The 20,863-nt window shown below is 44.0% G+C and overlaps 1 protein-coding gene across 3 annotated transcripts in view; it reads right to left on the bottom strand.

The window, feature by feature from the left end:
- TNR (tenascin R) overlaps window positions 1-20,863 on the bottom strand; it is a 430,410-nt gene that overhangs the window by 10,358 nt on the left and 399,189 nt on the right. For all 3 annotated transcript variants that reach the window (XM_003824687.6, XM_034941169.3, XM_057302028.2), the window contains 3 exons: window positions 11,942-12,093; window positions 10,118-10,214; window positions 4,521-4,682 (listed from right to left, as the gene is read on the bottom strand). In XM_003824687.6, the coding sequence (XP_003824735.1) occupies window positions 4,521-4,682; window positions 10,118-10,214; window positions 11,942-12,093 (411 nt within the window). The remainder of the gene's footprint in view (window positions 1-4,520; window positions 4,683-10,117; window positions 10,215-11,941; window positions 12,094-20,863) is intronic.

Genomic DNA, 20,863 nt, shown 5'->3' with positions numbered 1-20,863 from the left:
CACATGCACACATATGTTTATTGCAGCACTATTCACAATAGCAAAGACTTGGAACCAACCCAAATGTCCATCAATAATAGACTGGATAAAGAAAATGTGGCACATCTATACCATGGAATACTATGCAGCCATAAAAAAGAATGAGTTCATGTCCTTTGCAGGGACATGGATGAAGCTGGAAACCATCATTCTCAGCAAACTATCTCAAGGACAGAAAACCAAACACAGCATGTTCTCACTCATAGGTGGGAATTGAACAATGAGAACACTTGGACACAGGGTGGGGAACATCACACACCAGGGCCTGTTGTGGGGTGGGGGTAGGGGGGAGGGATAGCATTAGGAGATATACCTAATGTAAATGACAGGTTAATGGGTGCAGCACACCAACATGGCACATGTATACATATGTAACAAACCTGCACGTTGTGCACATGTACCCTAGAACTTAGAGTGTAATAAAAAAAGAGAGGCATATTTAGGCTAAATATACAAGGATAAATTACCTAAATATTAGAGGTGTTCACAAGTGGAATAGACTGCTTAAAGAGGTGGTGAGATTTTTATTCTGAGGGGCAAACAGGCTGCGTGTTCTCTTTCAGGGATATTGTGCAGGGGGCTCAGGTAAATTGTGTATTTAAGGTGAGGGATCAGACTGTAATTAAATTATAACAGTTTATAAAACTTTTAGCAGGATCAGGATTTGTGGCTCAGGATGTTGTGAAGGGGGCTCATGCTACTTATTGAATGAAAGAGGTCTTGGGTGCTTTTGAGCGTGTGTTAAGCGAGGAAAGACCTATTCTGATTCTGTGGCTTCTGAGTCCAGGCTCACAGGGCCACTCAATGCCTCTGATGCCTCCCACCACAACTTAACTCTCAGGAGGTTGACCTTTATTTTATAGGGAAGGCTGACGCCCTCACTGGGGAGGCCCTAACTCAACATGACATGATCTTCATTCCATCTTCTTTGTCTTCCCCTTCCAGTCTCCAGGGACTCAGATTTTTATGCCCATCTAGAGTTAACCCCACCATCTGCAAGTCACTCTTTCCCATCTCTTCCAGATCCTGGAAAAGTTAAAACATATTGCTTACTTTTTCCTTTTTCATTTATTTATTTATTTATTTATTTATTTGGTGTGAGACAGTCTCGCTCTGTTGCCCAGGCTGGAGTGCAATGGCACAATCCTGGTTCACTGCAATCTCTGCCTCCCAGGTTCAAGCGATTCTCCTGCCTCAGCCTCCCAAGTAGCTGGGATTACAGGCATGCACCACCACACCTAGCTAATTTTTGTATTTTCAGTAGAGACGAGGTTTCACTGTGTTAGCCAGGATGGTCTCGATTTCCTGACTTCATGATCTGCCCGCCTCGGCCTCCCAAAGTGCTGGGATTACAGGTGTGAGCCCAGCCCTTTTACTTCTATTTTTTTTTTTAAGCTTTCACCTCCTCTCACCTTAAGTCACATTTATATCCTTTGTCTTAAAAATTCTTAGATTAATCCTACTCCTTAATGATTATTTCTTTCACTATCAGTTCCTTGATTATGCGGTCTCCACCCACATCCTATCTTCTCACTCCCTGCGTCTCCCTCTGTCATCTAGAATTTGTCTTCATTATTCCCCTGGAGCAGCTCTCTCCAGCTTCCACTCTGAGGCTGCCTTCCACTGTCGCAGATTGCTCCCAATGTTGGTCTTTACATCCTCCCAAAGCCTGGCTCCCCTTCCCATTTCTGCCTCATATAGCCACCTCATGTGTTTAACACATTAAGTCCTGGTTTCTGTCTCTCAAACCACTGTTCAGATTTATAATACCTTTTTCTTAATTTCCAACATTAGTCAAGACTCCTATTGTCTCCTATTAGGTCTGATGCAGCAGCCATCAGCCGCTCTATGTTCTTCGCTCGGACTTACTTTATCCTGTTTGTGGCTGTCACAGGAATCTTCCTAAACCCCACTTCTATTTTTCTTCTTGGGACCTACAATGGCCCTCCAGTGCTACCATGTTAAGACTGAATTCCTCTGCCCGTTGGTTTTCCAGCTTCTGGATCTGGCTCTACCTGCCTCACCAATCTTCTCTATTCCTCCTGAATTTACATTTTGCCCTGCTCTGCCAGTCCCTTCACAGCCTCCCCTCCTCCACAGCATCTGCTCCTTCTGTAACTTCCACGGTTTATTTTCCTTACCATGGGAATCCCAGTCGAATGCAGCTGCCTTTATGATGCCGTCCTCCACCACCCAGACTCCTCTTCCACGAACACCCCTTAAACTAGAAATGAGATGCCAGATGCAGTGGCTCACGCCTGTAATCCCAGCACTTTGGCAGGCCGAGGCAGGTGGATCACCACAGGACAGGAGTTCGAGACCAGCCTGGCCAGCATGGCAAAACCCCGTCTCTACTAAAAATACAAAAATTAGCTGGGCATGGTGGCATGTGTCTGTAATCCCAGCTACTCAGGAGGCCGAGGCAGTAGAATCGCTTGAACCCAGGAGGCAGTGGTTGCAGTGAGCCAAGATCACGCCACTGCACACCAGCCTGGGTGAAAGAGTGAGACTCTATCTCAAAAACACAAAAACAAAAACAGAAAAAACTAGAAGTGAGTACCATTGATTGTGTGATGAGTTACTTCCTGTTTCTTTTTAAAACTAGACGTTTAGTTTTTGTAAAGGCCATGTTTTATGCTTCTTTTGAGTCCCCACAACTTGCACAATAAACTTTTAGGAGCTGCTCAACAACCTCTGATTGATAACTTAATTTGGAATTTTCAGTTCTGATCCAAGTAGCGTCCTAGAGATTTGAATGTTTGCAGCCTTGGGAAATGGGGAGCAGGAGAAAAGGCTGAACTTGGATCGGAGGCCCTGGAGATGGGTTGATTCAGAAGGCCACTACTAAAGATAAGGTCCAGGAGAATTGGGTGATATTAAATGACAGAAGAGAGGGGATGGGCTCTTCCTCTCCAGAAACCTTCTGATCTAGAAAGAACAACCATTGTGTGGTGTTGCCTAGAGGGGATGGCAGCCTAACGGAAGCCTAGCTTTTCATCTTTTGAAGATGAACTGAATATTCGAGGTGAGAGATAAGACCCTAATTAGCTGATGATGAACAGCCAAACTGTTGGCAGGATCTGCCTCTGAGACATGAGAATAGCGTGTAGTCCAACTGTTCTGGCCTCCATAGGCCCAGAAGCAAGACAGAGCTGGAACAGAGGGAGCAAGGGCCAGGCCCAAGCAAGGCAGATGAAAGCACAGGCGGATGAAGAGGAGGGAGGGAGGGGGTGCTGTAGGGAAGTTGGAGGGCTGGCTTCTTTTCCTGTAGGAGAAATCAGAATGGCTTTTCTACAGGCACAATTCTAATCTTAGAAGTGAATAGCGTCAGGTGATTTTTAAAATGATTTAGTCCGGCATCTTGTTTAATATGCTCCATTTCAATGGCTATTTTTTGCCCAAAGTGTGTCAAATTGGGCCTTTTGTTGGGGGCACTTCAGGCTGATCTCATTGCTGTTGGAAATGATCTCAGATGTGAGCATAATAAAGGAAAGCATGTCTTCTCTTTGGAGTATCTGGCTAAGAAGAGAAATAATTGAACAGATGCAGTAACTGGAAGGACAACACCTTAATGCTCTTCTTAATTTCAAGAGTCATAAAAATGTTGTTAAAATTATACACCAGCATTTAACCCTAAAATTGGTGTTAATGAAAGGGCCAATAATGCCAAGTATCAAACATTAGAATATTTGAAAAAGCAGGTTTTGTGAAATGTGTTATAATAGAACATGGGAAACAGATTGGCAAAGCCCAAGAAGCAGACTGGGTGTTATGTTCTGAAAAAACTACTAATGCAACCAAGCTTGATGGGATGGTTGTTCTGCTTGGTAGAAATGCTGTAAAAATCTACACAGAAAACCTGACCGTCTATGTGGTTCTTGCAGAGGAATGAAAAGAAACATGGCAAATGAGGAACAGGTAAGTGGCATTGTTTGCTCCTTGACTAGGTGTTAGCATGACCGCTGATGGCCAGGGTGGGGTGTTAGGGGCATCTCAGAGAGGGGTGACATCTGTATGATTTGCACTAATTCAAAGATGGTTTTCCTGGATGTCATTGCATGGGAGATTTCTACCCAGACAGTAGATGATTCTGCTCTCACTGCATAAGAGCCCATAGTGACTAATCTAGACACAGAAAACAATCCTTCTTCATCTTCACATTGCATCTTTTTTAAACCTTAAAAGTACAATCACTCCACTGATTTTTTTCTGACTACTCAGTGAAGTAGGGCAGGCATCCTTATTACGATTTTCCAGATGATGAAACTGAAGTCCTGCAAAGTTGCTTTTAGGTGAGTGGTCAGGGAGAGCTGGGACCAGTGCCAGTGGTTCCCAGTGGCATGGCCCTTCTTCTCCCTGGCCAGCAGCGAATGCTGGAACTCTGTGGGTGCTGCTGCTTCCTGAGGCAGCTTACGCCTAGAATCTGGGGGCTCTTGTCCCATGCCCACTGTCCTTGGGGTCTGCTCAGGAGCCATAGGTACCCGCAGTGCCGTTGTAGCTTCCTATGCGGAGTTTGTACAGGTTTCTGCTGTCCTCGACAGAGAACCTGTCGTAGGAGGCGAAGGCGGCCTCCTGGCCATCCCGCATGTCCACGCGCAGCTCATAGCGGCCCTGGGATGTGATCCTGTGTATATTGTCCAGCCCTGTGGAGAAGAGCAGAAAATGCACTGAGACTGGCCCCCAGCAGCTTTGGAAAATGGGAGGGAAATGCGTCTGTGGCTTCAAAACATGTTACAGGGAAGAGGAGGGGACTCCAGATTGCTTTTGCTCTTGGTGCTTCACAGGTTGTTATCAAATGGACCCTGCCAGACTGAATTTCTTCCTGCAAGGAGGACAGTCCAGGTCTGCTGATGGGTTTCCAACACAGGAAACTCAGGGGTTCTAATACCTCCTCTTGACCCAGTAACTGACAAGCCCTGAGCCTCAGGATTCCTGGCCCTGTCCCCTCTCACCTCCTCTGCCAAACCATGGTACTAGAAGAAAATTACAAGAGGTATTACATGGATGTGAGCCCTTGGGCATGAGTGATTGAAAGCAAGAGGTGAAAACATTGATTAGAGGCGTTCAGAGCATCTGGAACATCTTAACATCTCCTAGTAGCATGTAGGAAGGGCTCTGTCGACCTTTCCTTACACTGCCTCTCCTGCCTTCAGCCTAGGCTTCCTGGGGCTCCATAGCCAGGTCATAGAATATTATTCTCTGCCTCCTGACTCCAGTCCCTTTCTCTCTAATCTGCCTGCTACATTTGCACTGCTACCTTTCCACTGGCCTTTTCAGCCAGTTACCCTCATTCATCTGCTTCTTCCTTTGCCTCTAACCTTCCCAGGCCTTGGTCTAATATATTCTTTTAAGGTGCAAACCTTTGTAAGTCCCCAGGTTAGGCAGAGTCCAGATCCCTCTTGGTGATATTTTTTCTTTCTTTCTTTCTTTCTTTCTTTCTTTCTTTCTTTCTTTCTTTCTTTCTTTCTTTCTTTCTTTCTTCTTTCTCTTTCTTTCTTTCTTTCTCTCTCTCTTTCTTTTCTTTCTTTCTTTCTTTTCTTTCTTCCTTTCTTTCTCTTTCTTTCTTTCCTTCCTTCCTTCCTTCCTTCTTTCCTGCCTCCCCTCCTTCCCTCCCTCCCTCCCTCCCTTCCTTCCTTTCTTTCTTTCCTTCGACGGAGTCTCTCTCTGTTGCCCAGGCTGGAGTGGAGTGGCACAATCTCGGCTCACTGCAAGCTCCGCCTCCCAGGTTCACACCATTCTCCTGCCTCAACCTCCCAAGTAGCTGGGACTACAGGCACACGCCACCATGCCCAGCTCATTTTTTGTATTTTTAGTAAAGATGGGGTTTCACCGTGTTAGCCAGGATGGTCTCGATCTCCTGACCTCGTGATCTGCCCGCCTCAGCCTCTCAAAGTGCTGGGATTACAGGCATGAGCCACTGTGCCTGGCCGATATTTTCTTATATACATTTTCTTGCCTGCTTGTCATGATTAGCCATGCCCTGGGACTCTCCAATTTTGATCTACCTGCCCAAACTTTGAACCATTCATCTTGTGTTGCTGGTAATTTCTCTGAGTCCTAATTTTTATCTGCTTACTGAACTAGAGTCCCCTTGCTTTGCTGTGACATCTGATATCTACTTGAGTATGCCGTGATTTAGAATCAAACAATTGCAGAGACTGAAGGGAATTTAGTGGTTACTCAGGCCAGTGTCTGTTTTGTGGAAGAGGAAGCTAAAGTCCAAGAGAGGTGAAATGATTGGCTGAAGGTCATCCAGATCTTTTGGCTTTCCTGTCCCATTTGAGACTTAGAGCTTTACCTTGATTATAAGTCAAAGGCTGTTTGACTGCTGTTTGCTGTTGACTGAGTTGCTGACCCACAACTCACCCTAGACTTGTGCTTGTGCAGATGTAGTAGATGCTGATGTTGTTCTGCTGGGATGTCTTTAATTGGCAGATAGATCCATCCCCCAGGCTGCTACAAGTGTTGGCTGTTAGCAACTTGCAGCTGCCTTCTTCTTGGAAAATTGCCCTTGAGCAAATGGGAGTCACTTCATCCTGGAAGCTAAGCTCTCTCCCACCATGCCTTGGAGCAGACCTCCATCAGTGACTGATGTGGAGGGGTTCAAAAGCTTGGCCTCCTTGCCTAAGTGGTGACCAGCTCTGAGGAGCAATTCATGCTCCCAAGCTTCCTTAGGGATCACACTGAAGTGAGTCTCCAGCCAAAACCACATTTTTGCAGTTTTCTCTGCCCTATTTTTGTTCCCCCATTCCCTTCTCCCCAGTGAAGTCCCCCAGTAAGTCACTTGAACAAGAATCCCTGTTTTGATCTCTGCTTCTAGAGAACCCCATATAGTACATAAACTATGGGTCACAGTGTTATCCCCAACTTAAGTATTGCTCCCAAACTACACCACACCAGGCCTAGCATCTTCAAGAGCCCTCCCTGTCTCCCTCTTACCTACATCATCAAGTGAAGACTTCTCTTTCTGATTTTTAAGTTCCCTACTGTGCCTCTATTCAACCCACTCACCTCATTGTTTTCTTTCCCTCACTAGGATTGGGTTTCCTCCCTGGCCTAAGTTTGCAGTTGTCAGGAGAATTCCTGCCTTCCCTCCTTTTCATCCCTTTCCTTCCTCCATTCTTCTGACTGACTCATCCCTCAATGCCTTCTCCAGGAAGCTGGTCTCTTCCTTCTTTGAATACCTGTGGCCTTCTTTTCAGTGACTCTTAGGTTAGAACAGTGTTACCCAGTGTGGATGGCATCTCTGATGACATGAGATATATAAGGCACTAAATAACCTTGAATAATAGGAAGAAAGGTATTTCCAAATTTAATCTCAGTCTTTTGTAATAGAAGAAGGAAATACCTTAACCCTGATCCTAACCTTCACTCACAGTCTCAGTTTTGTTCTAGTGTTTTAGTGGTTTGTTTAGCATGAAAAGCATGAAACACTTCCTAATCTCCATTTTTAATACCACCACCACTGCCAGCAACAACAGGCTTGGAGTCCCTGTATTTAACTCTCATTTAATACTATTAATATAGTTTCTTTTAATTGCATTTATTTTTGAGGTTTTCTTTTTTATTTATGGCACATGATAACTAGCTTTCTATTTTTGGCAATGCTATAACATTTCTTTTAAAAATAGATTTAATTAAAGAGTAATCTATAGAAATTTTAAGTGCATGATAGTTTATGTATTTCAGAAAATATGACACAAATTGTGAAAGTGGTATACAGCAGCTCAGCTTTGGGAAACGTGAGTCCTGTCTGCTTATGGATGCATTGATTCATGGGTATTACACTTGTCTCCCAAGTTGCTTGCTGATGCTTTCAAGGTAAGAATATTTTTCAATTTGTTTGACTTTTATGTCAATGTTTTTGTATGGCATTTACCTTACATTTTTATTGTCTATATCAGCAAACACAAATCTGTGGATTTAATATGCATTCAATTAATTCTTATCATTGATTGATTTATTGATTATCTACATTTTAGGTACCTACTATCTCTCAGGCACTGTCATAGGTACATAGGTAATGGGGTTAGAAGATAAATATGAGGTGGTCCCAGCCCTCAATGAAGCTCACATGGCAGAGACAGACAGGAAGTAAAATGGACACTATGATCTGTGCCACAAAAGAAGGAGTGGCCACTTCTCCCACAGGCAATAGGGGAGAAAACTGGTGAGGACTGGCTCTGTGGAGGAGAAGGTGCTTAGCTGTGTCTCTGAATATACACAGATGGCACTCACCACACAAGGAATGTGGGGAAAGGAGGACAGTTGGCTAGGAGTGCTCCTGGCAGAGGAAGCATCGGGGGTTTTGCATGTGTGGAGTTTGGTGTTGGAGAGGAGTCGGGGGAAGAGCAGGTGAGGTACTTAGGGTGTAGAGGAGTCTTCAGAGGCTGGTGAGAGAGGGCCTGTACTTTGGCTAAGGCATTGGGCCTTCTCCTGGTGGTAATGTGGAGTCATTGAAAAGTTTTACAAAGGGGATTAGCCATCGCCCATATTTGGGGTGTGAGGAAGATCATTATAGTGGCCATGAACCCACCTTTGCAAAGATCATGACAGTGAGAGAAATCTAACATGGCTGATTCCTTGCTTCTGGCCTCACTGGCTGGCTGCCCTCCTCACTCATTTCTGGGCATAGGCCAAGCTAACCATGGGAGGAATTTAGTTTATAGTTTAATTTTAAAGCAAGGATGATAATAGTCCTCCCTGAAACTGCTCCCCTCCTTTTTCAGGGACTGAAACTACCTTTGCAAGACTAACGAAAGGCCAAGAGATTAGGATTACGGAGGGACTTGAGTTCTGCTAAAATGTAGGCATAGTTTCTATAATCCCTTACTGCTCAGGGTCATGTGGCCAGAGATTTGTGACTTTCCTAGTTGCTCCTAGAGATAACAGCACTATTGCAGATTGGTCTTTTGAGATGTTTTTCAGACTTTTGCATTCAGGCAACCAAGTGACCCCACCTGGACCAGTGACACATGACTCAACTGGGCCTGCAACCCCCACCCAGATGCAGACTCAGGGCACGAGGACCATTTTCCACACTCCTATGATTTTATCCCCAACCAACTGGCAGCACCCATTCCCTAGCCCCTTGCCCACCAAATTATCCATAAAAAGCCTAGCTTCTGAGTTTTTGGAGAGATTGATTTGAATAATAACTCCAGTCCTTCCACTTGGTGGCCTTGTGTTAATTAAACTCTCTCTTTATTGCAATAATGCTGTCTCAGAGAATTGGGTTTATCTGTGCAAAAGACAAGAAGAAACTGTTGGGTGATTATAGCCATGTGGACAATGGGGTGGTCCTAGAGGCAGAGAGGCCGGTAAGAAGCTTGTTATCTAGGCACCCAGGAGAAGAAGATGAGATGAGATAGTGGCAGGGAAGACAGAGAGGAGACCACAAATATGGAACTTGATAATCTTTTCCTCTACCTCCCTTTATCCATCACTATGAAAATCTAACTAAGAGGGGGACACAGGTCATAATAAATGGACCACTTTCCAGAACTTGGCACCACCACCATCTGCTTGGCTTGGATGTGTGTTTACCATCTCACGCCAGTTTGGTTCTCGATCTATATTTCCTGCCGATGTCAGACTTCTAGGAAATTGCCAGTCACCTCTAATGCCACTTTCATTTTTTCCCTTTTCTTTCCCAGGTCAGGTAATAACATTCTCCAAGGAACTAAGCGGAGTGGCTGACCTCATTTCTCCCCTGACCTGCAGGCTGGCTGGCTGGTTGCCTTGCTTCTGGGAGATGGCCAGGCAGCCTGTTGCTCCCTGTGCCCCTCACTGACCAGGCAGCTCACTCCCTTTGTGGCAGCCTCATGTCAAAACCCATCAGAATAAGAGACTATTAATGAGGATGGGAAGAGACAGAGAAAAGAGGGAAACACCACAGTAAGATAAAAACAGATCAATAGTGAAGCTAAACAGAGCAAGAGGTTCTGAAAGCAATTCAGGAGCTGTTAGCCTCTCAACAAACACAGGGTTTCTGATAATCTCAGATGGACACAAAAAGGAGAGAGATGGACAAAAAGCCAGAGAAGCACATCAATGGAAAGCAATAAGGAGGCTTTACCCAGCCAGAACTCATCCTCCAGGTTCCCGAAGCCAACACGGTAATCAGCCCATTTCCGGAAAAAATCAGTTTGGCCATTCTGCCGCCTCTGGAATACCTATGAAGGAAATAAAAAAACAAAAAACAAACAAACAAACAAAAAAACAAAACCCAAAGAGATGCTAAGGAAAATAAACTGTGATAAGTAAAATTGATATAACTGGGTTTTATATCTGCAATGACAAAGATGTCCAAAGAAGGAACATTTCAGAGCAGAGCTCAGTATTTACACAGCAGTTTTTGTAGGAGACACTCAGAGCATTTCTCTTGAAGTGTAGAGGCCCCTGATGAATAGGCTCCAGTGTGATGTTGACACTAATTTGCACCCCTGCAATGTAGAAAGGACTCAGGACACATATCAAGCCCTAAATATCAGGGGAAATAGGCTTGGCTCTCAAACGAATCTTTTGCACTACAGAGTGCAGTAGAAAGCATTTCTCACCAAAAGAACAGGACCAACTTCAAATCAGCTAGCAACTGTCATCGTCCTATTGCAGGCAAAGCAATATTGCATATCATTCACTTTCTGAGCTGTTTAAGTGCTTATTTTATTTAGCCTCCAATATATCAGCCTTGGCTTCAATTTCCAATTATGCTTTAAGAAGGAGGCACACATATGTCAGAAACATAAAAGAAAATGTCTCCCAAGAGTAGCTGTTATGAGCACATCACCATTCAAAACCTACCCATTTTGCACCGGGAAACATCCAGCACTGTTAGCAGAGCGAGAGAGGGCATCCAAAGAAGGGCGGAGGGGCTGGTTTTCCATCCTAAAGCGATCCAGCTAATGTTGGGCTGCTTTAGGGCCAAGTGGTGGGAACTCCCGGCTGCTCCGACTGGCTTGCATTAAGGAGGCTGCCCTTATTTTCCCTCACTCTGTATTGCCCTACCAGGCATGGGAGGAGGGTGGTGACAGGAAACAGTGTCTCTCTTTTCCTGACCACTGGTGCTCCCTGAAGGCTGTGTCAGCTCTGGGGAAGAACCAGGGAGACCCCAGGAAGAATGGGGAAGGGGAGCCAGCTATCCATGTTTGGGACCTCATCTGCTTTCCCAACTGCAATCCTCAATTGGAGGCTTCTGATCATCTCTCTGTGGTGGTGATCACCTCCTCATAGAGAAATAGTTTTCCTCAACTGCCTGTTTGTTTGCTTGTTTGTTTTGTTTTTTGAGTCTTACTCACTCTGTCACCCAGGCTACAATGCAGTGGCATGGTCTCGTCTCACTACAACATCTGCCTCCCAGGTTCAAGTGATTCCCCTGCCTCAGCCTCCAGAGTAGCTGGGACTACAGGCATGTACCACCATGACCGGCTAATTTTTGTATTTTTAGTAGAGATACAGGATTTCGCCATGTTGGCCAGGCTGGTCTCGAACTCCTGGCCTCAAGTCATCACCCGCCTTGGCCTCCCAAAGTGCTGGGATTACAGGAATGAGCCACTCTGCCCAGCACCTCCACTGCTTTATTAGAGATGCATTTCTCAGCAGGCAAGATCCTTGGGCCCAACAGAGCCGCGACTGCCTTTCCCCAGCACTCTCCTGCTTAACTGTCCTTTCCTCCTCCTTCTGTGAGGACAGATATAGTTATTCCTTTCCATGCCTGGCCAGATATATGATTGGACTGCTGAACATGGGCCTTGAGGGCAATGAGGAGCCCCAAGATGGACATGTGGGGGGGGTGATAAAATGATGGCCAGGAGGATGGTGAAGTTGGCTTGGCAGGTGCTGAGCTAGGTAGACTAGAACACTGAGGACGCTTCTGTGCAAGGAGAGCACAGATTGTACTTACAATCCAGCCGCCCCCGTCGGTGGTCATATCACAGTACACTTGTAATTTCTGGCTCAGCTCCCCATTGAGGAAGATGGGGTAAACCCCACTCAAAGTGTCTCCATTCATCAAATGCTGGGCACAGTCTTGGGGATGAGGGAACACCCGGCCCCCTGCAAGGAAAATAGACAATGTCCAGAAAGGATTCTTTCTCTCACAGTGCACAAGAGCTCCTTGGATCATAGAAGGTCTTAGCAGGCCTCCTGGTACATCATCAACAGCTGTAAGAAATCCTCAACGGAGCTCAAGGTGTGGGTGTGGGGACTTGGCATCATCTTGGATTTCCCTTCCACAACTGTTGTTAGACTTATCAGACAACATACAATTTCACGGGATCTGAGAACTAAAGGGCTGGGTTCATGGTCTAGCTCCACCAGTTACCTATGTATTTGACTTTAAGTAAATCAGTTGGGCGTCAGTTTTCTTATCAGTAAAATGGGGATAATAAAAGTCTCCCCCTTGAAGGGCAAAGGTGTGTTAATGCAGGTAGTGATTGGTTACTCAGGCAATGATTACAGATGCATGGGCCAAAATAAATCACTGCAGACTCCACCTTTCAAAAGAATGAGAGGCATCTGAGCAAAGCTTTCTGTCATCTTTACAGTAGCCATTAAGGAATGCCCAAACAAGCTCGGCATTAGCAAGAAGATGAATTATCTATTCCTTGTACAAAATATATCCTGATTGGACTAAACAATCAAGTAGCCATGTTTTACAGTTCAGTTTAAGTTTAAGGAGAGGGCAGGGGAAGTAAATTGCAGCTCATCTTTCAGAGACAACAGCCCAATTTGTAGAACAATATCTAATTAGCTGAAAGAGGAGCTTAAATCCTGTGTCTTGAAGAGCTTAGCTTCAGGGCAAATTTTAATGCTGAGCAGGCAAGCCAAGAAGCAGAAAGCCCACCGGAGGAGCTTTTTTGAACTGCAGGAGCTGCTACAGCAAGCTAAAGGCAGAGCTTGCTGTGTGGGAAAGGGTGGTTTGGGTGCTCTGTAAATAGTATGATCTTCTGGGTTGATGAAGAGCATGCTGCGATTGATCTAGTTCTGCATCCTTGAACTGTTGCAGTCAGGAAGAGAGGCTGGGGAGGGACCGCACGTGTCAGTTACTGCAGTATACCCTAGTGGCAGAACCGGTGCACTACAGGTGTGACACAGGGCCCGCTGGTGTGTCAGAGTAAGTGACAGCACCTACCCAAGGATGGCAACATAGCAACCTCACCGAAAACCCTGAGCACCTCAGAGCCCATCATAGATCACCAGTGAAGCCTCCTGTGTCAGGAAGAGGTGGTTAGAGTCGGTTTATGGAAGGCCCCCCTGGAGATGTGTTAACTGCCCCCGCACCAGGACTGCCCTTCAACTTGCTGCCACACACCCGTCGAGGGCGCACTGGCCTAACGTAGTTTAGAACAAAGGCATTGCCTACTGCAGGCATGGTTATACCAGGGAATGACAATAAATTTCTATAGAACCTGTCCTTTACCAAGTGTTTTTATTTCCATTTAATTCTTGCAAGAAACTTGAGAGGACAGCAGATTGGTATAGATATACTTATTTTACAGAGAAGGAAACTGCACTCAGAAAGATTACATGACTCATATTGCTGGAACTCACATTTTCAGATGGCTTAAGAGCTGTTTGCACTCTACTAAAGCAGGAAATATAATGCATGATTGAATTTACTGAAGATAGAAATCTATGCATACAGCAAAGGATTAATTAATACCTGCATTTATCTTACAAGCCAAAAAACCCCAAAGATTAAAGATCTTAAAAATTTCTATGTTCAAATCAAATATCCATACCCTCTCAAACTGATTTCCTTAATAGCTGCAGAAAAGCTAACTGTCATCTGCAGAGTGTCCTAGAACTCTTCACAGTTCCTGATCCCACCTACCCCTAGAGGCTACAGTTACATTTCAGGAGACAGGTGTGAGCTGTCTCTGTCTCCTCTCCCTGCTGATTTGGGAGCACTGCTATTATCTCCTCATTCTTGACCTGGCCTCTGGAACAACCAGCCGTCTGCCTTTCTTTCTCCCCTTTCATCTCACTGTTTGAGTTTCTCATTTTAGAAGATCAGCAATTAGTGCCCTTGGTCTTTAGCTTACTCCTAAGGTATGCACTAATAGCCCCTTTTCCTGAAGAAAGGTTTCTTCATGCAATAAACTCAGCTTCTTGAAGGAGCCAGAACCCCGAATTTCTTTCCAATATCCAATATATCCCCAACAAAACATCTCCCCACAAATCTCAAAATGACAGTCTCATACAAATACACATATAAATCTAAACATCAGAATGGGGAAACAAACGATCTCATGCAGGCTTCTTCATATTGATAATGTAGGTTGATTTAATATTTATATTACAGATACTTTTTAAAGGCTCAAACATATTAGTTGCTTTAAAGCTAGACCTACAGACAAATACAGTAAACTGAGATGACTTAGACAAGGGGAGTTTTGAATACCTGAATGGCTATCATATAAAATAGTGATTCATTTTTTAAAGTTAGAAAAATAAGAATAAAAAAGTGTTTTCTAAGGGGTGCCAAACACTGGATGGGATAAACATCCCAGATTACACCCTGGGAGAGGAAGGACCATGCTTTCTTCCTTCCAGGCCGGCAATGAGCTGGTTGGTGGGGTGGCGGGGGGCAGGTACTCCCCAGATGTGCATGAGGCAATGATGCATCGTTGCTGGGTGCGCTTGCCTTCCCTTTGACAAATTGCAAGTCCATTTGGTTGTTTATAGATTCCATTTGCTGTGATTTAGTCTGTGGCATTAATGTAAAGACAACAAGCATTTTGCTCACACAGACTATCAAGAGCAGCAACCTGGGATTTTCACATCTTCGGAACTTGGAGAAGACCTCACATTTACAGCAAAACCATTCCTTTTCAACCTGCTTCAGCCTGCAACTCTAGTCCTTGTCCAAAATATTATTCCTTTTTTTGCAGACAAGAGAAGGCAGAGGCTCACTAATGGTTCTCAGACTGGGACCTTATTAAAATTCAGATTCCTGGTTTCCATAGCAGATTCACTGAATCAGAATATCAGGGGATGGCGCAGGGAATCAGTGTTTTACTGAAGCTTCTCAGACAAGTCTGAAGACCAGCTAGATTTGAACCTGCTCTTTGTCTGGCACATTTTCCTCTTCTCTAGAGGCCAAGAAGTGGAATTGGTAAACTGAGCAATGCCTCAGAGGAGCCCTGCGGTCTGTGTTCTCTGCCCAGATCCTTGTGGCTGGGTGGATGAATACTGTAGATTGAATCTCTGTCTCTCTCTCCCACTTGCCCCCTTTCCTCCTCTTTCCCTTTCCCCCTCTTTCCCTTTCCCAGTAGGTATGTCTTGAGTGGGCTGGTTCCAAGAATTGGATTGAGTGCGATAGGAAGGAGAGGGGATAAGAGATTGCATTTAGCCTGGAGTCTAAGCTTTGTGTCCTAGTATTTATTGTTTTGTTCTGCTTTGGGGGTTATTGGACTTTGCTTAGCTAATAATAAAGAACACACTGGTTCCTGTTCTGCTGTATTCAATGTGAACGTACTGGGGCTTTATACATTTTAGGAGACTGTCAGGGCAAATTTCAGGCCCTCCTAGCTCTCTGGATGTCACACCATTTAATATTATCAGAAACTCGCCTCTAACCCCAACATATATCAGCTCAGTAATTTTTCCCAAAGAAAAATCTTAACACCAAGAGCAAAACTGGAAGGTTTTTCTTCCTTTTGGTGCAATAACTGGAGCCTAGACCGATGGAGAATCTTTTAATTTTTATTTTTTTTAGCACAGGCTGTGGTGATTACTAAGTTAAGAGAAAAGCCACAACAAGTGCTTGGTACACTGAAATGTCTCATGGTTAAGTGTTTCTAGATGTAATTGTGAGATCAACGGGACCATGGCGTTCACCAGAAGAATTGCTCCGAAATTGGTTTGTTTTGGGAAGTGGAGGCTGAATGCTGAGTGGAGTGGAGCAAGCTACATGACACGCAGTGCAGTCAGGGGACCACCACTGCTGGGACAGACTTTCTCTGTCCTGGCCCTGCTCTTTACTTGTTTTGGATTCTTGGGTGTTCCTTTAAAATGATCAGCTTTAATGGCCCTGGCAAGTGTCTGTCCACTTTTCTGGCCTCAGCATCAGGACTGAAGCCACAATGTCAGCATTTGTCTCTGAAAATAGCCTCAGCAGGTTTCTCTGTAAGCGCAGAACACAGTGTTGCGCCATAGAAGTGCAGGCGGCCACCTCTGGTTATGAACACTTAGATTTGCTTTTTCCCAGAAGCTTGTTTGTGGTTGACTCTCCCTTGTTAGAATCAATGGCCCACATCTGCAGAGTAGCTGGCTAGACTGTCAGGGGCAGCCTAAGTCTGCCAACAGGGCAAGGTTACCTGCTCAGCCCACATGGGGTGAGCCACTTGGCTTTCTCACAGCGTCTTCCAGTATATTTACCTGTTTACACTCTTACTAATTCAACAAATATATAACAGAATGTCTGTTGGGTTCTAAATACTGGGCTAAAAGATGGGAATATAAAGAAGGAAAAGACACAGTCACAACCTTTCAGGCTGCTCATGCTGTGGTGGGAGAAACAAATATAACCTTGAGCTCTAAGTGCTCTGGGAAAGAGATAAACATTGTGGGCTGGCAAAACCTGGATGTGGGCATGCAATGATGCCTGGCTGGCAAGGACAGGGCGAGAAGTGGGGGCCCGGGATAGGGCAAGGGGTGACAACTGCTAATCAGAAAGTTACTTTAGGAACTGACCTGGATGCTGGCCACAAATTGGTGGAGAAGGGTGTTCCAGACCTGTGCAAAAGTACGGCCCCTTTGAGAAGTTGAAGGTTTAGCAGGAGACAGAGCAAGAATTGGGTGGGATGGAGGAGAGAGAGTGCTGGGGAGGTAAGCAGGGATGGGATCATGTCATTTATGGAGGCAATTGGAGGAAGAGTCTTTTGGTGGACTTTAAGCTCAACTTGTTAGAAAGACCATTCTCAGTGCAGTGTGGAGAATGAATTAGATGGGGGTGAGCCTGGAGGCAGGACTCCATTCAGGATGTAGTGGTGGGAACCCAGGAGGAGAGTGACAATAGCCTTTAAGGAGGTAATAGAGTGAGTGGAGAATTAACTGAACAAGACAGCTTTGATGTGTTGACCCTCAACAGAGTTCCAGAAGAAGGTCATCAGGCTCTGCAGACCACCTGCCTTCTGCCCAAGGGCAAGTGCAACAGACATCTAAGACATCTAAATCTTCCCTTCACAGGTCAGCTAAAGGCATCCTAGTACTAGAGGAATGTTCTGACATCATTTCTCTTATTATTCCTTTGATCCACTTATATCAGAAGACCCAATTTCATGGCAGATTAGATTGATCACAGACTGGCAGTTGCCAGCCTGGCCCCTGTCTGTGGCTCTTGATTCAACATGGCAAGGGAGGGCTGGGTCCTGATGACACTTCCTACTGGTCACCCTGCTGCCATTCTGGTCCCACCTGCATTCATTCTCCACACTTTAGCCAGAGTGACCTTTTTATAGTGTGAATGTGATCTGATTTCATCCTATCTTTTACTTGCCCAAAACCCTTCAATGGCTTCTTTATTGCAATTAGAATAAAATCCAGAATCCCTACCATGGCCTACAAAGCCCTGTATGCTCCGTCTCTGTCCTGCACTCCTCCCCGCTTTCACTATTCTTCAGCCTCATTGGCTTTCTTGTAACAGATGGAAAAGGCCAAACTTACTCCTCCCTCAGGGTGTAGTAATTACTCGTCCCTAGGCCTGGAATGCTCTTCTTTGTTGATTCACTCTCATTATTCAAGTCTTGGCTCACAGGTCTCAGTTAAAGAGACGCCTGTTCTGACCACCCTAGTTGAGACCAGGGTCTGGGATCGGTGGAGGAAGTGGCAAGTGATAATCAAGAAAGACTTCCTACTATAGGTGCTGTCCTAGAAGTCAGCTCTTTACACTGTCCCTATTCCATTACTCTGTTTATTTATTTACTTAGCTTTTGGTCAATTCCCATTGCCTCATCCCCTTGAATGTAAGTTCCATGAGAGTATAATCATCTGGCTCTTACCTTATTCATCACTCAGCACTTAGAACAGTGTCTGACCCAAAGTAGGTGCTCAATCAGTATTTGTTAAATGTATGATGCCATGTGAGCACTATATCCTATCCCTCCCCTATGGTTACGAAAAGGAAAATTAAAATTAGATTTTCTGAAAACATTTGGGACAACACAATTTAAAATAGGCCAGAGCAAGTGCTGTATACAGTAATATGTAAGGTCCTGCTGTAACATTCACAATGTCACCTTCAACCCATGGTGTTACTGTAAGGCAGGCCTCGAGTACAAGATGTCCAGGTTTTTGGCATTTTTGAACAACAAATTGGACAAAACGCACAAACAAAGTAACACAGGAATGAAACACAGGAATGAAGCAGAGAAAGCAGGGATTTATTACAGCAAGAAAGCACTCCACAAGGTGAGAGTGCGCCTGGGCAAGTGGCTCAAGGGCCTGCTTACAAAGTTTCCTAGGTTTTAAGTACTCCTTTTGAGATCTCTATTGGCTACCCCTTATCTGAATGAAGGCTTCGGTTTGTGGCTAACTAAAGGCTGGGGTGAATTGAATGCAGATGAAGGGATGGCCGGTGCTTAGGGTGGCCAATCCAGGACACTTTCCCTTTCCATCTGAGATGTGGTGGATGGCGGGGAGTTGTAGGGAGAGCAGGCTTTGAACCTTTGTTACTAGGCATGGGGAGATGGGGTTTTTTCTTTTGGTTTAACTTTAGGAAGTTGACACTAATTGGCCTTAGGGTTCCTGCCTTCATACCCAGGTATTTTCCTTTTGATCCAGCTTTGGGAAGTCAGCACGAATTGGTCTTAGATTTCCTGCCTCCAGACCCTATTCTCCTGTCTCAATAGTAGGTTGTATTATTGCTTGGCAAGATTCACTGCCTCCCTGTGGGGGATCACATGTCCCTGTCCTATTGAACAGTACAAACAATTCTATGGAAATCAATTCAGTAACTTAGATGACATGGACCAATTTCTTGAAAATCACCACATCCCCAAAGTTGTGCAAGATAAAATGAAAAGATAACCTGAATAGGATGAAACTATTTTTAAAAATTGAATTTGTGCTTAAAATCTCTAGAAAAAGAATTTCCAGGCCTAGGTATCTTCACTGTGAATTCTACCAAGAATTTAAAGAATAAAAATCATCAATTTTATACACTCTTTTCCAGGAAATAGAACAAGAGGGAACATTGCGCAACTCATTCATTGCAGCCAGCATTAGTCTGATAAAAAAACAAAAACAGAAACAAAAACAAACAAGACCAGCCTTGCCAACATGGTGAAACCCTGTCTCTACTAAAAATACAAAAAGTTAGCTGGGCGTAGTGGCGGGTGCCTGTAATCCCAGCTATCCGGGAGGCTGAGGCAGGAGAATCTCTTGAACCCGGGAGACGGAAGTTGCAGTGAGCCGAGATCAAGCCACTGCACTCCAGCCCAGGTGACAGAGTGAGACTCTGTCAAAAAAAACAAACAAAACAAAACAAAACAACAACAAAAAAACCCCACAAAACCAAACAGCACCAAAAAAAGGGAGAGGAAGGCTTGGAAGAAAGTTTTGAAAAAGTCTGTTTTGCTTGTCTTTCATATTGCCATGGAGTAATCACTGCCAATCCTTCACATGTCTGTGGCCTTTTTCTAATACCTGCATTACCAAGCAGAGGAGCTGATAACCCCAAAGGAACACGAGCTCACAGGCCAGAATATCCATTCACTGAAGAGTAAGACTACTGTGAAAGAAAGACCACAACCATTATGAGATTGATCATCTGGTACAGAATTATTAGAACAGAATTTAAATTAAGCACAATAACTTTATTTAAGGAGGTAAGTAAATTAACAATATCAAAAAGGATTTTTAAAAAATCAAATAAATAAAAATTAATATATTAAGAGTTTAAAGTAAGAATACAGCAGATAGGGTGAATAAAGGATTTAAATAAGCTAAAGAGTAAGCAAATGAGTTGGAAGTTCTGATTAAGGAACTCTTCGAGAACATAAAAAGTAAGAATAAAGAGGAAGAAAACACTTAAAAAGCTAAGGTATTTGGAGGATAGACTATGTATTTCAACATCTAGCTAACAAAAGTCCTGAAAAGAAAAATAAAAGAGGAGAAAGTGCTTAAATAAAAATGAAGATAAATGTCTCAGAATTAAAGATAAAACAGATCGGATTTAAAGAGTGTATAGAGTGTGAAACTGGAGATAAAAACATAAATGAACTTCAAGACATATAATGAAGTGTAAGAGTTGCAAAAAGAAAAGAAATACTGTTTTTAAAGCTTCTAGAAAGAAAAAGCAGATCACCTACAAAAGAACAGGAACCGGATTAACATTCGACTTCTCAATGGCAACACTGCATTTGAGAAGATAATGGAATAGTATTTTAAAATATGATGGGAACAAATATTTTTAGGTAGTATTTGATATCTGATTAAATTACAATTTCAATGTATGAAAAAAAACCACAAAAGTTCCTCGGGCATATGAAATTGCAGAAGGTTTGCCTTACAAAATCCATTACTGAAAATTTAGAGAACACAAATAAGAGTGACAAGTTCTAGAGATGTGAAAAGTAAGAATGATTAACTACTTGGAAAAACTTTATTTATATTGTCTTAAATAAAAGGCTATAATTAACAGAGAGAAAAGAGAAAACCTATCCATAAGAATCCAGAGCCAAAACCTAGACAGAGCTTGTTTGTGGGGAGGTGAAGCGGGTAGGGAGGAAAGAGTCCAGAGGGATTTGAGAGGGTGCTCAAGTACTTGGATTGTTACACAAAGATGCCATATTGACACATTTAAGAAAGGAGGAGGGAT

This window comes from Pan paniscus, chromosome 1 (assembly GCF_029289425.2).
Source record: "Pan paniscus chromosome 1, NHGRI_mPanPan1-v2.0_pri, whole genome shotgun sequence".
NCBI lineage: Eukaryota > Metazoa > Chordata > Mammalia > Primates > Hominidae > Pan > Pan paniscus.
Note: the sequence above shows the minus strand (reverse complement) of the source record. Positions and strands in the feature narration are given on the sequence as shown.